Consider the following 18,853-nt stretch of genomic DNA (forward strand, 5'->3'; position numbering starts at 1 on the left):
AGCTACAATATTAACAAAAATAATGGCTTGCAAATTTTAATTAACATTTCTGAAAATAAACAGCCAGTTGATGTGTCACTATGAAATTACAACAATTTTGGTACTTCTAAAGTACGCATCCATTGTCTTGTTTAAGGTAGAATGCACTTTTTCACGATATAAAATGACAGACAGATGACAAAATTTAAAATTTAATAATTTAAGTTGATATTTTGTCACTCTCTCATTGATACAAATCTAACAAATAATTTATATATTTATATGTATTGTTTATATATACACACGTCTGTGGACGGTACTGCTTCTCACGTTCGGCCGCTAGCATGCATGCTTGGAGCGAGGAAAACTGCACCGCGATCCGATTTTTGATTGTTGATACTACTGAACATAATTAAGAAACTAGTGTATAAGTAAAGTTTCTTCAATAACGTGTATAGAGCGATCTAATTTTGGTTGTATATAAGTATAATAAATTACAACAAAATCTTCACAGAAAAAAAAATACACCAAGTATATAAAAAAATTCGACATTATATAGCTAATATGGTTTTGTAAAAATTTTTCTAAGATTGAAAATAAAATTTAAAAATATATTATTTAAAAATGCAGTTCAAAAATAAATATAAAACAAAGCTCAGCCAAGTATAAATGTATTAACTTATTATCTGATATAAAATTTGTCAAAAGAATATTACTTTTATATTTTTAAGAATGATTATCTGCATAATTAAAACGGTTTAGACCTGCATTGAAAGAATTAAAGTGACAAAAACTCGGGCGTGCCCGGTTCGGAGCAATAAAATGATATAAGTTTTCTAATAAGATTGCTTGAAACTAATTTATAAAATTAATTTGTAGAGTAACAAGGAAGATATTTTGTGTTTAAAAATGTTTCATATTAATAATGTTGTTTTTTTAAATTCTTTTTTTCTCTTATGTTTTTATATTTCAAACTTTATTTGATAGGACTGTTTTTTTTAAATAATTCTTAAATAAAACATAATTTTTAAATAAAATATATTCTTAAAATAAATATTAGAATTTTAATTAATTTGTTGATACTTTACATTTTTTTGCTGCGTTATGCTAAGATCATGTATTTTTAATTAATTTTATTCAAGATATATATATATATATATATATATACTACACAATTATTATATTATTATAAAATCCTAATAAAAATAACAAGTAAGGCTCTGTGTACAATAGAGAAATAAATATTAAATATTAAAAATAGGTATTATTTTAAAATAATAAAATCAAAAAACTCTGATAAAAAAATACAAATTCAGGTATAAAAGACTAATAATGGCTAATAAACTAGTAAGAGCCCTTTATACTCGTATTTGTATTTGTATATCAAATTTTTTTCGATTTCATTTTATTATTTTAAAATAATTCCTATTCCTAATATTTAATATTTATTTCTCTAATGTGCGAAGGGCCTAATCGAAGAGAAAATTTATTCGATTAATAATAAATCAGTTTCAGCGATTAATTGATTAACCGCAACCATATTAACCGATAAATCGTTTAGTCGAATATTAAATAAGATCGCTCTATACATGTTATTGAAAAAATTTTATTTATACACTAGTTCCTTAATTATGTTCAGTAGTATCAACAATCACAGATCAGATCGCAGTGCAGTTTACTTCGCTCCAAGCACGTATGTTACAATTACAATTTTGATAAATTGATATATTTTTGATTCTGTATATTATCAAGGAATAGAGAAAAGAAAGAAGCGACGTCAGAGCTAACATAAATAACCACTCCACATTAATTATAAATTCGTATTATTTTTTATATAATCAAAGATTGAGACAAATATTTAATTCTAATATTTTTCAGAATGACGCAGCTTAATTCGTAGAACGTAATAATGTTACTCTATGTATACATAATTTTCACTGCTTTAAACCTTCCACAAAGTCCGATAACTTTGGAAGAAGTAGAAGTAAAAGAAAAAATTGATAATATACTGCAGAGGAAATATATAAACGAAGAAGTTCAATTAGAAGACGAAAAAACTTTTGATTTTTACATATGAAATTCCAGAAGCGGAAAGAGTTGATCTATTAACACAGATGATGATAATGTATATCTTCCGGAGAAAGTTATTCGTAGTTCTTGATAAAGCCAAATCAGATGATTATAAAAAATAAGCACAATGTGAACGATTTTATTTTAGGCTTAAGAAGAGGCAGAAAATATATTCGTGAACATTGCTTAATGATTTATTTCGACGCACTGTTTGATTCTGTTTTGTGCACACGGCACTTCGGACATCTATTTCTTTATGTAGTTCCACCGAATATTATGTTGTATATTAACAGATCAGCGCAACTGAAGAAAAATAATGCAACAGCGTGGCTCCTATATCACGACGTTGTCATCTCATTTTCCCAAAAATTGAATCATGGAAACAATATTAATATATGTGGATGGATTTGGCATTCGATGCTCTTCAATTTTTTTTGAACCAAGCCAGTTGTTGTGCCACTAAAAATCGGAAAAATTGATTCCTCTAAAGTATGCACCCATTGTTTCGTCTAAGGTAGAATGCACTTTCTCACGATATAAAGCGATATTAAAATAAGGTACAAACATGTATCACAGATAATTATTAAAGAAAACGCAATAGAAATTAGTCCATCTTATGAATATATTTACAAATACATTGTTTGTATGCAATAAAAACATACATGGTGTTATTTAAAATTGAACTACGTTGTGTGGAGAGTAAAAATAATATTTATTTTACAAAGTATATATACAATGGTTATGAAATCTGTCGATCTATATATGTATAATATATAGAAAATATTTCTTTTTTTCGATACGTACATATTCATTTTAAAAAGAAAATTGTGTATTAAATGATTAATACCATATATTATATACATCTTATATAATATATTTTGTACCATATATAAAATAAATATAAAATATATAATCAACGTACTTTGTAATATAAATTTGATAATATATATTTTTTTAAATTATTCTATAAAGAAATACAAGTAAATATTATCCAATCGTTTTGTAAGCAAAAGGTAGAAAGAAAAAAATAGGAAAGAAAAAAATTATAATTATTTTTACCGTAAATCATGGAGAGATATCTATACAACTATGAAACATTCTTTTGTGCATAAATTATCAGTACAGAATATAGAGCAGGAATATCCGTTTCTTCACTTCCATCACGTAGCTTAGAATTATCTTGACTTTCTCTATATTCTTTAACTTTTATTTCCGTAAACCTACGTGCTAACTCATTCTTGAATTCCTCCCTTAGATTATGCGGCATCTTGTCCAAGAATATCAAAGTATATTGTGAAGTAACCATGGCTATCGAAGTAAACAAAATATGATTAATTTATTAATTACAAAATAAGAAAAAGTAATATAAAAAAATTAAATTAATCACATAGCCTAGAATTTTATTTCTGCATGCATGTCAAGGAAAATACTTACATATAAACTTTTCTGTATTCACACGATTTTTCATCTCCCGAAGACTGCAATGATGAATTTGAAATCCGATATCTTCAAGTATTTCTATTACCTCTTCACGAGGTCGGGCCGAATAATGAAGTGCCCCAACATATTTTTTTTTGTCCTGTATAAAGATAATTGACAATCCATAGTTAAAAAATTGCAATAAAAGTAATACACACACACACATAATATTTATATATAAAAAAAAGTGATTTCATAGATAATGCCGTTTGTGCTATATATTTGATATCGATATCTTCGCAGACCGATCAGTGTGTAAAACAAAAAAGTGTATCCAAACTTGATACTGTAATTAATAATGTCGAATAATACAAGTTTTTATGTAAAGAACTGAATCTATTTTATGTCACTCATCTATAAGTGTGAACTCGAATTATTTTAAAATATTTCTAAAGATTGAAATTTCACAATTACGCAGAAGTTATGCTACAATACAATTTCACATCATAGTTCAATGTAATAATATTCACCTCCATATACGATGCATATTGCACATCTTGTGCCAAACATTCCAAGGTTTCAAAGAGGGCTTTGTCGCGCGTTATATTTAATATCAGCATAGTTTTATCGGGTCGAAGCATACGATAAATATTCTCAAATGTTTGGCTGTTAAACAACAAAAATGTATGTTAATTATTGTAATTTTGAAAATATATATTTATTAGAATTATTTTTCGGAACATATATATGCCAAAATATATTATTAAAATTATATGCAAAAGTTCTTTTCTACAAAAAAAAATATTAATTTATTTTTATTCAATAATTTTTCTTACCGAATGTCATGGCACCAATGCAAAGCATGAAATGAGAATATGTGATCGAATTTCGAAATATACTCCTCGGGCAATTTTTTCGTTTGAATATCCAACACTTCGAATTTGAGTCGCTCCTTGTCACCGTATGTTTTGTTTGCGTATTCGATCACATTCTTCATAATATCTGTATCTTTATAATATATATTTTAACAATAATTAATATTAATTGTTATTACATTATTGTGTGTATGTTTGTGTGAGCGTGCGAGTGTTATAATCTTTCGTAATTTATTATTTTCTCTTACCAGTCATTGTTGCTTTTGGATCAAGTGCCGGAAGAAGAATATCCTTTGTTATATCAGCGGGTCCACAACCAACATCCATACATTTTCCAGATATATTTTTCAGCTCTTTGGCGAACTCGTTGATTATAAGTGATGCATTGTTTTCATGCACATATTATCAAATAAAACGTACTGCGCTGGTTGTACCATGGTTTTATGATAATGTTTAAATAACTAGAATATAAAAAAATATATAAAATATGAAAAGATATATAATAAGATTGAAGGAAATGAACTAATTAGAGCCGATGCGTCGGCATTTTAATACGCAAATATTTTGTTTGTAATTATTCTTTATTTATTCAGAACGTTTCTGTCTTTTCTTTGGATCATCTTCAGCTTATCGTTTAATAATACAAGTGTTCGGTATAATGTATAAAAACAACACTAACTTTTAATACAATAAGCTGAGGATGGTACAAAAAAGTACTAAAATATTCTAAATAAATTAAGAATAATTACACACAAATTGCGTAATAAACCATGAGAATTTTTTGTAATTAATTTAAATTTATAAATTTATAATACGTTTTAATTCCAACGCACTAGCTCTTATTAGCTCATTTCCTTCAATTCTTTAATATTAATATATAGAGTTTATTTTCTCTCATAACTAGAATATAACAATTCTATCATAACTAGAATATAACAAAAAATTCAATATGATATGTAGAGTAAAAAGAATATTTTACAATACTTTATCGGTATACAGTTAGAAATAAAATTTTGTTCTAAATAATAGTATTCTCTCACTTAAAAGCAAAGATTGATTAGGATTGTTTGTTGTCGAAGAAGAGGATGTATTTGAGAAAGGAGGGAAAGGTAGATACATAACTTGAATTAAATAGCAGTCGAAATGTCAGTGTTATTTTTAGACGTTTGGTTAGTGATTATTCAATCAAAAAAGTGTAAGCGCGAATTATGCGAATCGAAACCTATATCGACCTTCCATCTAGCGTAAGGAATCTATATTATAGCGTCTTGCCGTACTTTCGGAGCAGGGAGCGCAGAACCAGCAATTAGCGAAGGACTGCCTAGCTCGTCAGACGTATGTGAACGAAGGACAGTTTACCTACCCTGAATATATACCCCAGTGAGCATTCCGAGTTTTCCGTTTTACTTTATTTCTTTTGTAATTGCTATAGTTGTGAAGCCAGATAAAAGTGAATCTGTTAATTAAAGACTCACTGAGTGAATATCAAAGAGGAACGAAGGACATACAGTTTAAATTTTAATCCTTTATATCTCCTCCCTGTGACCCCTGTCCCTATTACCGGATACTACAAAAGGATATTAAAAATAAGTCATTTTTGGGTCCTTCGAGGAACCTAAACTATTTATTGGAAACTGTTTCTAGAATTTTTTAGAAGCAGAAACTAACAATTATTTGTTTAACAGGTCCGGGAAAAGTTATTAAAATCAAGATTTATTATCGATTATATTATTGGAACAGTCATATATGAAGTGTATTTAAAGTTAAACCCTTGATGTGTCTTCAAAATAAAATCAATTGTATATTTATTGAAAAATATTATTTATTGAAAAATAAGTAGTAGATGTAGAGAATTTAATGTTTTATATACATAATTTACATTACACATATACAGTGTGTGCTAAAAGTTTGAAAATGGTTGAATACTTCATAAGCTAGGCATTTTAGAAAAAATCTTTCAAACAAAAGTTGTAGGGCTCAAAAATATATATTTACTATATATAGTCTTGTCAGTCTTATCCAAAAGCTACTGGTTGACTTTCAAATAATGTTGAAAAACGAATAATGCAGAATTATAATTTACATGAATCTAGAATTATGTGGAACTCGAGATAAGTTTAAATAAATGGTCACAAGAATTAGTAGAAAGGAATCGTTACGAGTTACCTGAGTAAACTTGTCTCCGCCGCGATTGAGATGAAAATAATGAAGAACTTGTGAGAACGTGAAAGACATGTCTTAACCCATTTTTATATGATACTCGAAATAATCAATTCATTTTGCGCCGAGTTTAATATTATGATTATGCAAAAGAACTAGTAATAATTATTACGAGTTATTTGAATAAATTTGCCTACAAAGTAATTGCGACTGTGTTAAACATGCATTTTTTTGTAAGAGAGATTACGGAAACGTGAAACATATACTTCTAAACTTATTTGTATACATATCAAGCAACATTCCTGACAGGAGTGTCCCTACAAAAAAAATATGCTGAGATTGCAATTTCCGCGAAATCGTGATACAATTTTAGTGGCGGGGCGTCGCTTCAGATATCGGCCCAACAAGGGCAACTAATTACGAGCACTGATGTAAATCATATTAGCATTTTATTATATACTTGACTTCGCACTGATACCGCTTTGCTTGATACGTATACAAATAAGTTTAGAAGTATATGTTTCACGTTTTCGTAATCTCTGTTACAAAAAAGTGCATGTTTAACGCAGTCGCAATTAATTTGTAGGCAAATTTATTCAAATAACTCGTAATAATTATTACTAGTTCTTTTGCATAATCATAATATTGAACTAGGCGCAAAATGAATTGATTATCTCGAGTATCATATAAAAATAGGTTGAGAAATGTCTTTCACGTTCTCACAAGTTCTTTATTATTTTTATCCCAATCGCGGCGGAGACAAGTTTACTCGGGTAACTCGTAAAGATTCTTTTCTACTTTTTTTCTACTTCTTTTGACCATTTATTTGAACTTATTACCTCGAGTTTCACATAATTTTAGATTCATGTAAATTATAATTTTGCATTATTCGTTTTTCAACATTATTTGAAAGTCAACTAGTAGCTTTTAAATGAGACAGACAAGACTAGTAAATAGATATTTTTAAGCCCTACAACTTCTGTTTGAAAGATTTTTTTCTAAAATGCTAAGTTTATCAAATATTCAACCATTTTCAGACTTTCAACACACACTGTATGTGTAATGTAAATTATGTATATCAAAACATTAAATTCTCTACATCTAGTACTTATTTTTTAATAAATAAATATACAATTGATTTTATTTTGAAAACACATTAAGGGTAAAACTTAAAAAACACTCATATATGACTGTTCCAATAATATAATCGATAATAAAACTTGATTTTCATAACATTTCCCGGACATGGTAAACAAATAATTCTTAGCTTCAGTTTCTATAAAATTCTAAAAACAGTTTCCAATAAAATAGTTTAGGTTCCTCGAAGGACCCAAAAATGACTTATTTTTAATATTCTTTATTGATTGAATAATCACTAACCAAACGACTAAAAATACCACTGACATTTCGACTGTTATTTAATTCAAGTTATGCATCTACCTCTCCCACCTTTCTCAAATACATACTCATCCTCGTATGACAACAAACAATCTTAATCAATCGTTGCTTTTAAGTGAGAGAATACTATTATTTAGAAAAAAATTTTATTTGTAACTATATATACCGATAAAGTATTGTAAAATATTCTTTTTATTCCATATCATATTGAATTTTTTGTTATATTCTAATTATGATAGAGAAAAAAAACTCTATATATTAATATTAAAGAATTGAAGAAAATGAGCTAATAAAAGCTAGTGTGTCGGAATTAAAATGTAAAATTGATTTAAATTAATTACGAAAAACTCTAATGGTTTATTACGCAATTTGTGTGTAATTATTTTTAATTTATTCAGAACATTTTAGTACTTTTTTGTACCATCCTCAGCTTATTGTATTAAAAGTTAAAAGTGAGTGTTGTTTTTATACATTATACCGAACACTTGTATTATTAAACGATAAGCTGAAGATGATCCAAAGAAAAGACAGAAACGTTCTGAATAAATAAAGAATAATTACAAACAAAATATTTGCGTATTAAAATGCCGACGCATCGGCTCTTATTAGTTCATTTCCTTCAATCTTTTTATATATCTTTTCATATTTTATACATTTTTTTAAATTCTAGTTATTTACTCATTATCATAACATCATGATACAACCAGCGCAATACGATTCATTTGATAATAACAAAAATATTACAACTTTTAATGAACGAGTTTGCCAAAGAGCTAAAAAATATATCCGGAAAATGTATGGATGTTGGTTGTGGACCCGGGGATATAACAAAGAATATTCTTCTTCCGGCGCTTGATCCAAAAGCAACAATGATTGGTAAAAAAATAATAAAATAATAAATCAGATTATTATAACATCTCGCGTGCGCGCGCACAAACACACACACATACATTGTTATAATAATTAATATTAATTAATATAACAATTATATATTATAAAGGTACAGATATTATGGAAAATATAATCGAATACGCGAACAATACGTGTGGTGACAAGGAACGACTCAAATTCGAAGTGTTGGATATTCAAACGAAAAAATTGCCCAAGAAATATATTTAGAAATTCGATCACATCACTACAAAAAATGGCCGTGTTCGATGTGTGTTCAACGTGTGTAGAAATAACACATAACACACTTTTCTCACGTGTACTGAACGGCTGCTGTGTTGATACTACACACTTTGAATAGAATAATACGTGTACAATACACGTAAATGTGTAGTTTTAATATGGTTAGGTGTTATACACACTTCTCGATTACAACTCGTTAACAACACGTTAATTCAAACACACTTAAAGCGTGTTCATATAATACAGAAAGTACTATGTTACACATATCGTACGGTACAACACACGTTGATAATAACGCACGAGCGAAACTAACACGGAAAAAAGAAACACATTTATAAGTGTGTAAAAAAATTAATTGAAAAAAAATACAAAGAACTAAAGAAAATATATAATGACTAACTCTGTAATGGGTGACTAACCATGTAATAAAAATGTATAATATATAAGCTAACTAATATATAGACCTATCTATATAACATGCTACCTAACTAAAATATATATATGTAAACACAACTCTATACAAATATATGTATAACAAAATATTATAATTTATAAAATCATTAATAATTGATCAGATCAGTATTAAAAGTTTGTATTTTGTGTTTAAATTCGTATAAAAGAAATAAAAATTTAATATAAACATATAAATAAATTAATCCTACGGAAAATCCATACGAAAAATGAATCAAAAAAATTAGAAATCCCGCTGTAAAACAATTTTAGGGGTGTTCGACGGCCGTAGAAGTAACGTGCAAAATGTTGCATCATGTACATCGTATACACATAATGCAACGAATACGCGTAAAACGTGTAAAAACAACACGCATAGATGCATACATTCAACACACGTGTGTTCTTATTTTACACACGATGAAACGTGTAAAAAGTGTCTACAGAATAACACGCTTAAAATGTGTAAAAGTAACACACTTGTTTTTGCAGTGATATTCTCATTTTATGCTTTACAATGGTGCCATGACATTCGGTAAGTAAAATTATTAAATAAACGTAAATTAACATTTTTTTTTGTAGGAATGAACTTTTGCATATAATTTTACTAATATATTTTTACATAATTATATTTCAAAAATTAATTCTAATAGATATATATTTTCAAAATTACAATAATTAACATTCATCTTCATTGTTTAACAGCCAAACGTTTGAGAATATTTATCGTATACTTCGACCTGGTAAAACTATGCTGATATTAAGTATAGCACGTAGCACAGCTATCTTTGAGGCCTTAGAAATTTTGGCGCAAGATATGCGATATGCATCGTATATGGGGGTGAATATTATTACATTGAAATATGATGTAAAATTATATTGTAGCATAATTTCTGATTGTAAAAATATCTTTAGCAATATTTTAAAATCCGCCGAGTGTACATACACTTATAAATGACTGACTTATAAAATAGATTTAGTTGCTTTACATTCTTGTATTATTTAACATTTAATTTTGGATACACTTTTTTGTTTTACTTACTGATCGGTCTGCGAAGATATCAATATCAAATATATAACAGACGGCATTATTTATAAAATCACTTTCTTTATATATAAATATTTAAATATTACATGTGTGTGTGTATTGCTTCTATTGCAATGTTTTAACTGTAGACTGTCAATTATCTTTACACAGGACAAAAAAAAGTATGTTGGAGCATTTCATTATTCGGCCCGACCTCGCGAAGAGCTAATAGAAATACTTGAAGATATCGGATTTCAAGTTCATCATTGCAGTAATCGGGAGATGAACACTTATGAGAATACAGAAAAGTTTCAACGTAAGTATTTTCCTTGACATGCATGCAAAAATTGAATTCCAGAATATGTGATTAATATAATTTTTTAAATATTATTTCTTCTTATTTATTTGATTTGTAATTGTAAATTAATCATATTTTTTTAAAATTCAATAGCCATAATTACTTCACAATATACTTTTACATTTTTGGACAATATGTCGTATAATCTAAGAGAGGAGTTCATGAATGAGTTAGCACGTAGATATACGGAAATAAAAGTTAAAGAATACAGAGATAGTCAAGGTAATTCTAAGCTGCATAATGGAAAAGAAGAGACGGATATTCCTACTTTATATTCTGTACTAATAGTTTATGCACAAAAAAATGTTTCATAGTTGTACAGATATCTCTCCATGATCTACGGCAAAAATGGGCATAATTTTTTTCTTTCCTATTTTTTTCTTTAAACCCCCTTTTTACAAAACGATTGTATTGATAATATTTACTTGTATTTCTTTATAGACTAATCTAAAATAATAATATTAACAAATTTATTTTACAAGTATATTGAAGTATGTATTGAAGTAAGTATATTGTGTGTGTGTACTAAATATTTTATATTTTATTTATATTACATAAGGTACAAAATATATTATATAGGATATATAATATAGTATAAAATACTTAATACAGTTTTATTTTTAAAATTGATGGAACGTATCTAAATAAAAAAAAAAAATATTTTTTATAGATTGACAGATTCCATAAACAATGTATATACTTTATAAATTTGTAAATATTATTTTTACTCTCCAACATGGTTACAATTCTAAATAACACCAAGTATGTTTTTATTGCATATATACAATGTATATTGTTTTGACCATTTTCTATTGCGTTTTTATATTTAATAATTATCTATGATACATGTTTGTACTTGATCTTAGAACTGATAATAAATTCATAATAAATAGTAATTGAATGATAATTAAACATAATTATTAGAACAAATAAATGATTATTTTTTTTTTCTTTGACTTCTATATTTTATTTCTATATCATATTTCAATATCTTATTTAATATTTATTACTTAAAAATAAAATTGATTATCCAAGTGTATCCTGTTGATGCCATTTCGATTAAAATTGCAAAATATTGCATAATTATTGTAATTTTGAAAATATATATCTATTAGAATTAATTTTTGAAATATAGTTATGTCAAAATATATTAGTAAAATTATATGCAAAAGTTATTTTCTACGAAAAAAAATATTAATTTATTTTTATTCAATAATTTTTCTTACCGAATGTCATGGCACCAATGCAAAGCATGAAATGAGAATATGTGATCGAATTTCGAAATATACTCCTCGGGCAATTTTTTCGTTTGAATATCCAACACTTCGAATTTGAGTCGTTTTTTGTCACCGTATGTTTTGTTTGCGTATCTGTACCTTTATAATATATATTTTAACATTAATTAATATTAATTGTTATTACATTATTGTGTGTTTGTTTGTGTGCGCGTGCGAGTGTTATAATCTTTCGTAATTTATTATTCTATCTTACCAATCATTGTTGCTTTTGGATCAAGTGCCGGAAAAAGAGTATCCTTTGTTATATCTCCGGGTCCACAACCAACATCCATACATTTTTCAGATATATTTTTTAGCTCTTTGGCGAACTCGTTGATTATAAGTGATGCATTGTTTCTTCACATATTATCAAATAAATCGTACTGCGCTAGTTGTACCATGGTTTTATGATAATGGATAAATAACTAGAATATAAAAAAATATATAAAATATGAAAAGATATATAATATAATAAGATTGAAGGAAATGAACTAATAAGAGCCGATGCGTCGGCATTTTAATACGCAAATATTTTGTGTGTAATTATTCTTTATTTATTCAGAACGTTTCTGTCCCCTATGGAAAAATATATATGTAAAAATATATGTAGACATATATGTAATATATTATATATATTTTGAAATATATGTATAATATAAATACATATTTGCATAATATAATTTATATATATATTTAAAAAATATATGTAAGTAAAAATATAGTTTTATTATATTGAATTTGAATATAATCTATAACAAATAAATATTATATGCATATATGTATATGCTATATATTTTGAATAATAATTTGTATATATTATTATAATTGGATTTTTCCATATATGTGTGATATCACTTAAACTGTATAAAGATATAGTATATATTGTATATATAAATATATTTTTGCATATGTATAAATATCTTTTTGCATATATACATAAATATATACTATTTATATTTTTTAATAACAAAAAATTATATAATTTTGTATATGCAGACTTATATTTCATATATACTTTTGCATATATTATAAATATATTATAAGCGGCAAAAAATGATTTAATTTCTTATATGCACTTATATATTTTATATATGTATTAATATATATTTATATATGTATAAAATATATTTTAGAATATATTTTTGAATATATATTTTTCCATGGGCGTTTCTTTGGATCATCTTTAGCTTATCGTTTAATAATACGTGTTCGGTATGATGTATAAAAAACAACATTCACTATTTATACAATAAGCTGAGGATGGTCCAAAGAAAGTACTAAAATGTTTTGAATAAATTAAGAATAATTACACACAAATTGCGTAATAAACCATAAGAATCTTTCGTAATTAATTTAAATTAATAAATTTACGTTTTAATTCCGACTGACTGATTGAGTTAACGGACGATCTTTGTTAAAACAGTTTGGAATAATTTAACATTCTTTCTTGCGACCGTTTTATCATACCGAATTATATACATTAATCATACATCTAACAAACTGCGTTTAATTGGATCGCCTGTTCGATGAATTTTAAAATCGGACACTAATGAATATGATGGACGTACATGAATCGAAAGTTAACGAAAGAATATCGTAAATGTATGATTGATTCTCTAGCGTTTCCTTTCGTAAGTATCCTATTAATATGTTATCGTTTCTTATTATTTCTTTTCGCTAACCCATACAGCATTGAATGATTGTAGAAACATATTGCATAGATCTAACATTATAATATTGCATGTGAGTTGTGAAATATTCCTGCAATATTACTGCAAGAATGTGGCAACAGTAAAATTTCCGCTTTTAAAAAAATTACAATGTAATACTATGGTATTATTACGGTGCAATATATTAAAAATAATATTAAATAAAACTTTTTATTTCGATATATTACGCGCTTTCATCATTATGTTTACTTATAGTAATTTAATGTAGTAAAATATATATATTTCTATAATTATTAACTTTAAATTAAGTAAATACTAATTTATGCTGATGTTATAAAACATTATTGATATTATAACATCAAGCGTTAAATCTAGCATTTACTCGACATTTTAAAGTTAAGAGACAATTGTACCTTTAGTCTTAGAGCTAATTTCATCAACTTTATATAATTCTCCTGACTATAACTTAAGTACGAGATAGATAGTGAATCGCGCGTCGCATAGCGGTAAATGAAGGAACTAACGATTTGACTGAATACTATTTTTTTTATAATATTTTTGGAATGTTGCTGTAAGATTTTTCATAAAATATTACAGTTATATATTTCTATAATGTCCCTGCAGTATTACAATGCAACTTGCAAGATTGTAATATTACTGCAATGTAATTGCAATGTACTGTTTTTGCAAATCGTATCGGTTCCTATTGTTTTCTATCGATTTTTTATCAGGGATGTTTTCTGTTGTAACTTTACGATAATACATTTATAAAATACGTTTTCAATTGTTTATGGTTGATGCATGATTAAAAATTATAGGTTTTTTCGTAATTGTACGTTAAAAAACTTAAAACTTTTTTTATTCTAAATATACAATTGATTACGAATAGATTTTCAATCATTTTTGATAAATTCCAATAAAACAATAAAACAAGTGTGCAAATTGGAAACTTGCACATTGCTTCCTCACCATTCTATTTCGCTCATTAATCTTTCTCTATGAGCAAGCTAGTTTTTCAATTTTGGCTTCCTCATAGAGGAAGCTTAATGAGCGAAATAGAATGGTGAGGAAGCAATGTGCAAGTTTCCAATTTGCACACTTGTTTCATATAAAATAACATTTTTTGTCACGTATATATATGTGTGTATGTATGTATGTACTTCCTTTTGTATGTTCCTTTCATATGTTTCTTTCGTAAAATTTTCATTTTTTGAAAAATTTAAAATTTCATAAAAAATAAATCTCTTTACCGATTTTCGTCAAATTCAATACCAACCAACCTTTAATGATAATCTATTCGTGTAAAAAAATTTAAACCGATATCTCAAAATTTACGAAAATTAGAGCAATCACGCCCTTTTTTTAAAAAATTCAAAATTTTATAAAAAAAGAACCACTTAGCCGATTCAAGCCAAATTCAATACCAACCAACCTTTAATGATAATCTATTTGTATAAAAAAATTTAACCCGATATCTCAAAATTTACGGAAGTTAGAGAAATCACGCCATTTTTAAAAAAAATTAAAATTGGATTAAAATCTAAAACACTTTATGAATTTTTCTAAAAATTACTGTAAATAAAAGTGTTGTACTACTTTACTTGTGTGCAAAATTAAAGCGCTGTAGCTCAAGCAGTTCTTGAGTTATGGACGTTTGAAAAATCCGTACATGGATACATACATACATACATACATACAGACATTTTGTAAAAATGTGATTTTTCGATGTTTTGGAACATTCTAAACACATTGGCATAGAAATCCGGAAAAAAAAATTTTTCACGAAAACAAAGCTTCCTCTATGAGGAAGCAAAACAATATATCACAATAAGAATTTTATCGTATTCTAACGACTAAATCCGCTTTTTACAGAGAATGAAAGAAAACGATAAAAAACGATAACATTTCTTTCGAAATCTAAAAAGTAAAACAATAAGAAACGATAAGATTTTCTACAGATCGTATCGGTTCCTATTGTTTTCTATCGATATTTTTTATCAGAGGGGTATCACGCATTCATTCTGTCTAGTCGTTTCTTGGCTCATGAACCTTGGAACAATGTGGCTAGAGACCCATTATGGATGATCTTAATTTAACTTAAGAACGGAAAGCTTTTCTCGGACAAGACGATGAAAGAAAGTATCTCGATGTGTAACTTTACAGTAATCGTTTTTTCTTTTATTTTTTATGTTATAACTTTCTACGAATTATGTCATTTGCGCTGAAGATGGCCCAAAAATGGGTCCGAAACGTCCGCTAATATGTAATTTAGTCTGTACACATTATCTAATATAAATTAAGTAAGAATTTTAATTTTCTTTTTGTTTTTTATTTTTGCGTTCGACCGTCTACGCCAGGCTCAAAATTGCTAATTAATTTTATATTTAAAATAATTGTGCAATCTGCTTAACTCAAATGCTTCAATTTTGCTATAATATTGCTATAGCATTATACTTAATTTTTTTTTTATATTATATTATATTTACAACCTTCCTATTTATGATCCAGCAATAATTGATATTTGACTCCTCTTTCATTTGAAAGAGTTTGTACGCTATATATATATCGTACGAATATAGGTGTCTCTCTATTTTTCACATTTTCATAATTGTATCACGATGTACGAGATGACATATATTTATATAATTATAAATAAATTAAAATTCTTTGGCATTAAAATTCAATGATATGTTTCGTTTATGTGTATATGAATGTGTTTGTATTTGTGTGTATATGTGCATAATAATTATACGAATCTGATAGAATTGTTGTATTCAGTACAGAATCAAGAATCAAGCGAGAGGACGGTTTTAGATTTGAGAATTGTAGAAAAAAATATCAGGTCAGGATATACAAGAAAAACAACAATATTTCACATTTAGCTCAACTACGCATAAATTACACTCGACACACACATCAACATTACCGTAATAATATTAATTTATTTTGTTAATAATGTCAGCTTTTTTTACGAATTGCTTTATACATATAATTAACGCGATGATACTCAATTTAGGATCGAATTGTGTTTTTTTCAACCATCGACATATATTATTTTGTTATATATATATTTCTGTTTTATATAAAATTAATTGTAGAATATAATTTCTTCATTACGAGTTATCAATAACATAATTATTAAAAAATATTATTAAAAAAATATTAATACTTTATTAATATATTAAAAATTTATTATTGTAAAAACAATATTAATACTATTAATTAAATCCAAACTTTTCATAAACGATAAGACAAAGTTTTGAATCTTTCAACGATTTTAAAAAGACAGCTCACAAGTAATCCTACTCAAGAACTAATAACTACTGATAACTCTTAAATATGTTATAAAAATATGTTATGAAATATTTCATAAAAATTAAAATAATAATATGTTTTAAATAATACGTTATACACTATAAACTCGATTAATATTTTTCGACAGACATCAGTTGATAACTGCGTAATAAATATTAATCGAGTTTATAATATTATAACATTATTTGAAACATATTATTATTTTAACTTTTATGAAATGTTTTATAACATATTTTTATAATATATGTATTTAACAGTTATCAGTTGATTTCTATCAAAAAATATTTGAGTTTATTATAACATATTATTTATAAAATTATTATATTTTAATTCTTATAATATATTATTATTTTAAAAATTAATTATCAAATTAACGCTTTTATCAGCTAATTTTTGTCAAAAAATATTAATAAATTAATTTGATAATTAAATTTCATCGTAATAATATGTTATAAAAATTAAAACAGTAATATGTTGTAAATAATATGCTATAATACTTTATCCACCATCTCCACGCTGCATATCTCGCGTGAGACTGACTGCAAGATTCTGGTAAGCAGCGGTATCGCCAAGCGCAGCCTGTACGTCCACCATGGTGCGCATCTCGCGCCAGACTGATTCTCGATTCTCGATTCTCGAGATGTTGCGATTGCGAGACTGACGATCAGTCTCGCGCGAAACGCGCAGCGCGAAGGACGTATGGGGTGCGTTTGGCGACAACGCTTCTCAGAGTCTTGCGGTCAGTCTTGCGCGAGACGTTGAGCGTGGTAGATGTGTACAGACGCACGAATCTAATGGAAGCGCAGATATTTTGATCGAAAGATTCTTGTAGAAAATTCTATTTTTTTTGTTCTCTGTTAAGATTTAAATAAAGAATTTTTATGCATTGCATAATTAATTCACATATTTTTATGCATGCATTGCAATCACAATGCATAAAAAATAATATATAATAATTAATTATGCAATGCATAAAAATTCAGTATTTAAATCTAAAACAGAAAATGCGAACAAAAAAATAGAATTTTCTACAAGAATCTTTTGATAATCGTGATAATCACAACATCGAGACTAATTATGATTTTATTGATGAAAAAATTTGTTAATATTTTTTGATAGAAATTAGCTACTTAAACTCGGTTACTATTTTTGACAGTTATCAGTTGAATTCTGTCAAAAAATATTAATCGAGAACAAAGAATTATAATATATTATTTACAACATATATATTACTATTTTAATTTTTATAATATATTATTACTTTGAGATTTAATTACAACACTAGAACAACACAAGTGCGCACTACCAGCTGCGCCATTCTTCTATTTTATATTTATAAAAATTTTATATTTAAAAAAATAATATAAATTTTGTTTAAACTAGATTAATATTTTTCAGAATCAGCTGAAATCAGCTAAAGCGTCAATTTGCTAATTAAATTTTTAATTAATAATATATATTGTAAAAATTAAAATAATGAAATATTTTAAATAATATAAAACTTATTTATTCGTTAGAAAATATAACTACTATAAAACGTTTACGAATAATTATTTAAAAGTATTTTAATTCTTGAAACTATTTGTTTCAAGTCAATGTTTTGTCGATTCGAGTTAAGATACATTATATTTCAAACGCGAGATAAACTCAATGATCAACTACTGTTAAAAATTCCGAGACAGATGAAATAAATCAATCTTTTTGGTTACATAAATTTATGTTTC

At 26.5% G+C, this 18,853-nt stretch overlaps 2 protein-coding genes and 1 pseudogene across 3 annotated transcripts; 2 read left to right on the plus strand and 1 right to left on the minus strand.

Moving 5' to 3' along the window:
* Nucleotides 1–2,906: 2,906 nt before the first annotated feature.
* On the minus strand, nucleotides 2,907–6,595 carry LOC145948018 (juvenile hormone acid O-methyltransferase-like; annotated as a pseudogene). Its single transcript, XR_014427262.1, has 7 exons — nucleotides 6,510–6,595; nucleotides 5,707–5,910; nucleotides 4,592–4,804; nucleotides 4,305–4,476; nucleotides 3,999–4,134; nucleotides 3,484–3,628; nucleotides 2,907–3,357 (listed from the first exon to the last, which is right to left on the minus strand). The product of XR_014427262.1 is annotated as a juvenile hormone acid O-methyltransferase-like (transcript).
* A 2,058-nt stretch (nucleotides 6,596–8,653) lies between these two features.
* Nucleotides 8,654–9,540, plus strand: LOC145948017 (juvenile hormone acid O-methyltransferase-like). Its single transcript, XM_083057784.1, has 2 exons — nucleotides 8,654–8,777; nucleotides 8,902–9,540. The coding sequence occupies exons 1-2, from the start codon at nucleotides 8,654–8,656 to the stop codon at nucleotides 9,018–9,020; spliced, it is 243 nt and encodes an 80-aa protein (XP_082913910.1). The 3' UTR covers nucleotides 9,021–9,540.
* A 116-nt stretch (nucleotides 9,541–9,656) lies between these two features.
* LOC145948016 (juvenile hormone acid O-methyltransferase-like) lies at nucleotides 9,657–11,298 on the plus strand. The gene is made up of 4 exons (XM_083057782.1): nucleotides 9,657–10,017; nucleotides 10,188–10,323; nucleotides 10,681–10,825; nucleotides 10,961–11,298. The coding sequence occupies exons 1-4, from the start codon at nucleotides 9,944–9,946 to the stop codon at nucleotides 11,179–11,181; spliced, it is 576 nt and encodes a 191-aa protein (XP_082913908.1). The 5' UTR covers nucleotides 9,657–9,943; the 3' UTR covers nucleotides 11,182–11,298.
* Nucleotides 11,299–18,853: the final 7,555 nt, after the last annotated feature.

Source organism: Prenolepis imparis, unplaced genomic scaffold (genome assembly GCF_030444845.1).
Source record: "Prenolepis imparis isolate NDT839.2.m4 unplaced genomic scaffold, iyPreImpa1.0 SCAF_213, whole genome shotgun sequence".
In the NCBI taxonomy this organism is placed as follows: domain Eukaryota; kingdom Metazoa; phylum Arthropoda; class Insecta; order Hymenoptera; family Formicidae; genus Prenolepis; species Prenolepis imparis.

Coding starts and splice junctions, on each gene's coding strand:
- LOC145948017 (XM_083057784.1), top strand. CDS start 8,654: ATGAACGAGTTTGCCAAAGAGCTAAAAAATATATCCGGAAAATGTATG. Junction 8,778..8,901: donor TCCAAAAGCAACAATGATTG/GTAAAAAAATAA, acceptor TATATTATAAAG/GTACAGATATTATGGAAAAT.
- LOC145948016 (XM_083057782.1), top strand. CDS start 9,944: ATGTGTAAAAGTAACACACTTGTTTTTGCAGTGATATTCTCATTTTAT. Junction 10,018..10,187: donor CAATGGTGCCATGACATTCG/GTAAGTAAAATT, acceptor ATTGTTTAACAG/CCAAACGTTTGAGAATATTT. Junction 10,826..10,960: donor GAATACAGAAAAGTTTCAAC/GTAAGTATTTTC, acceptor AAAATTCAATAG/CCATAATTACTTCACAATAT.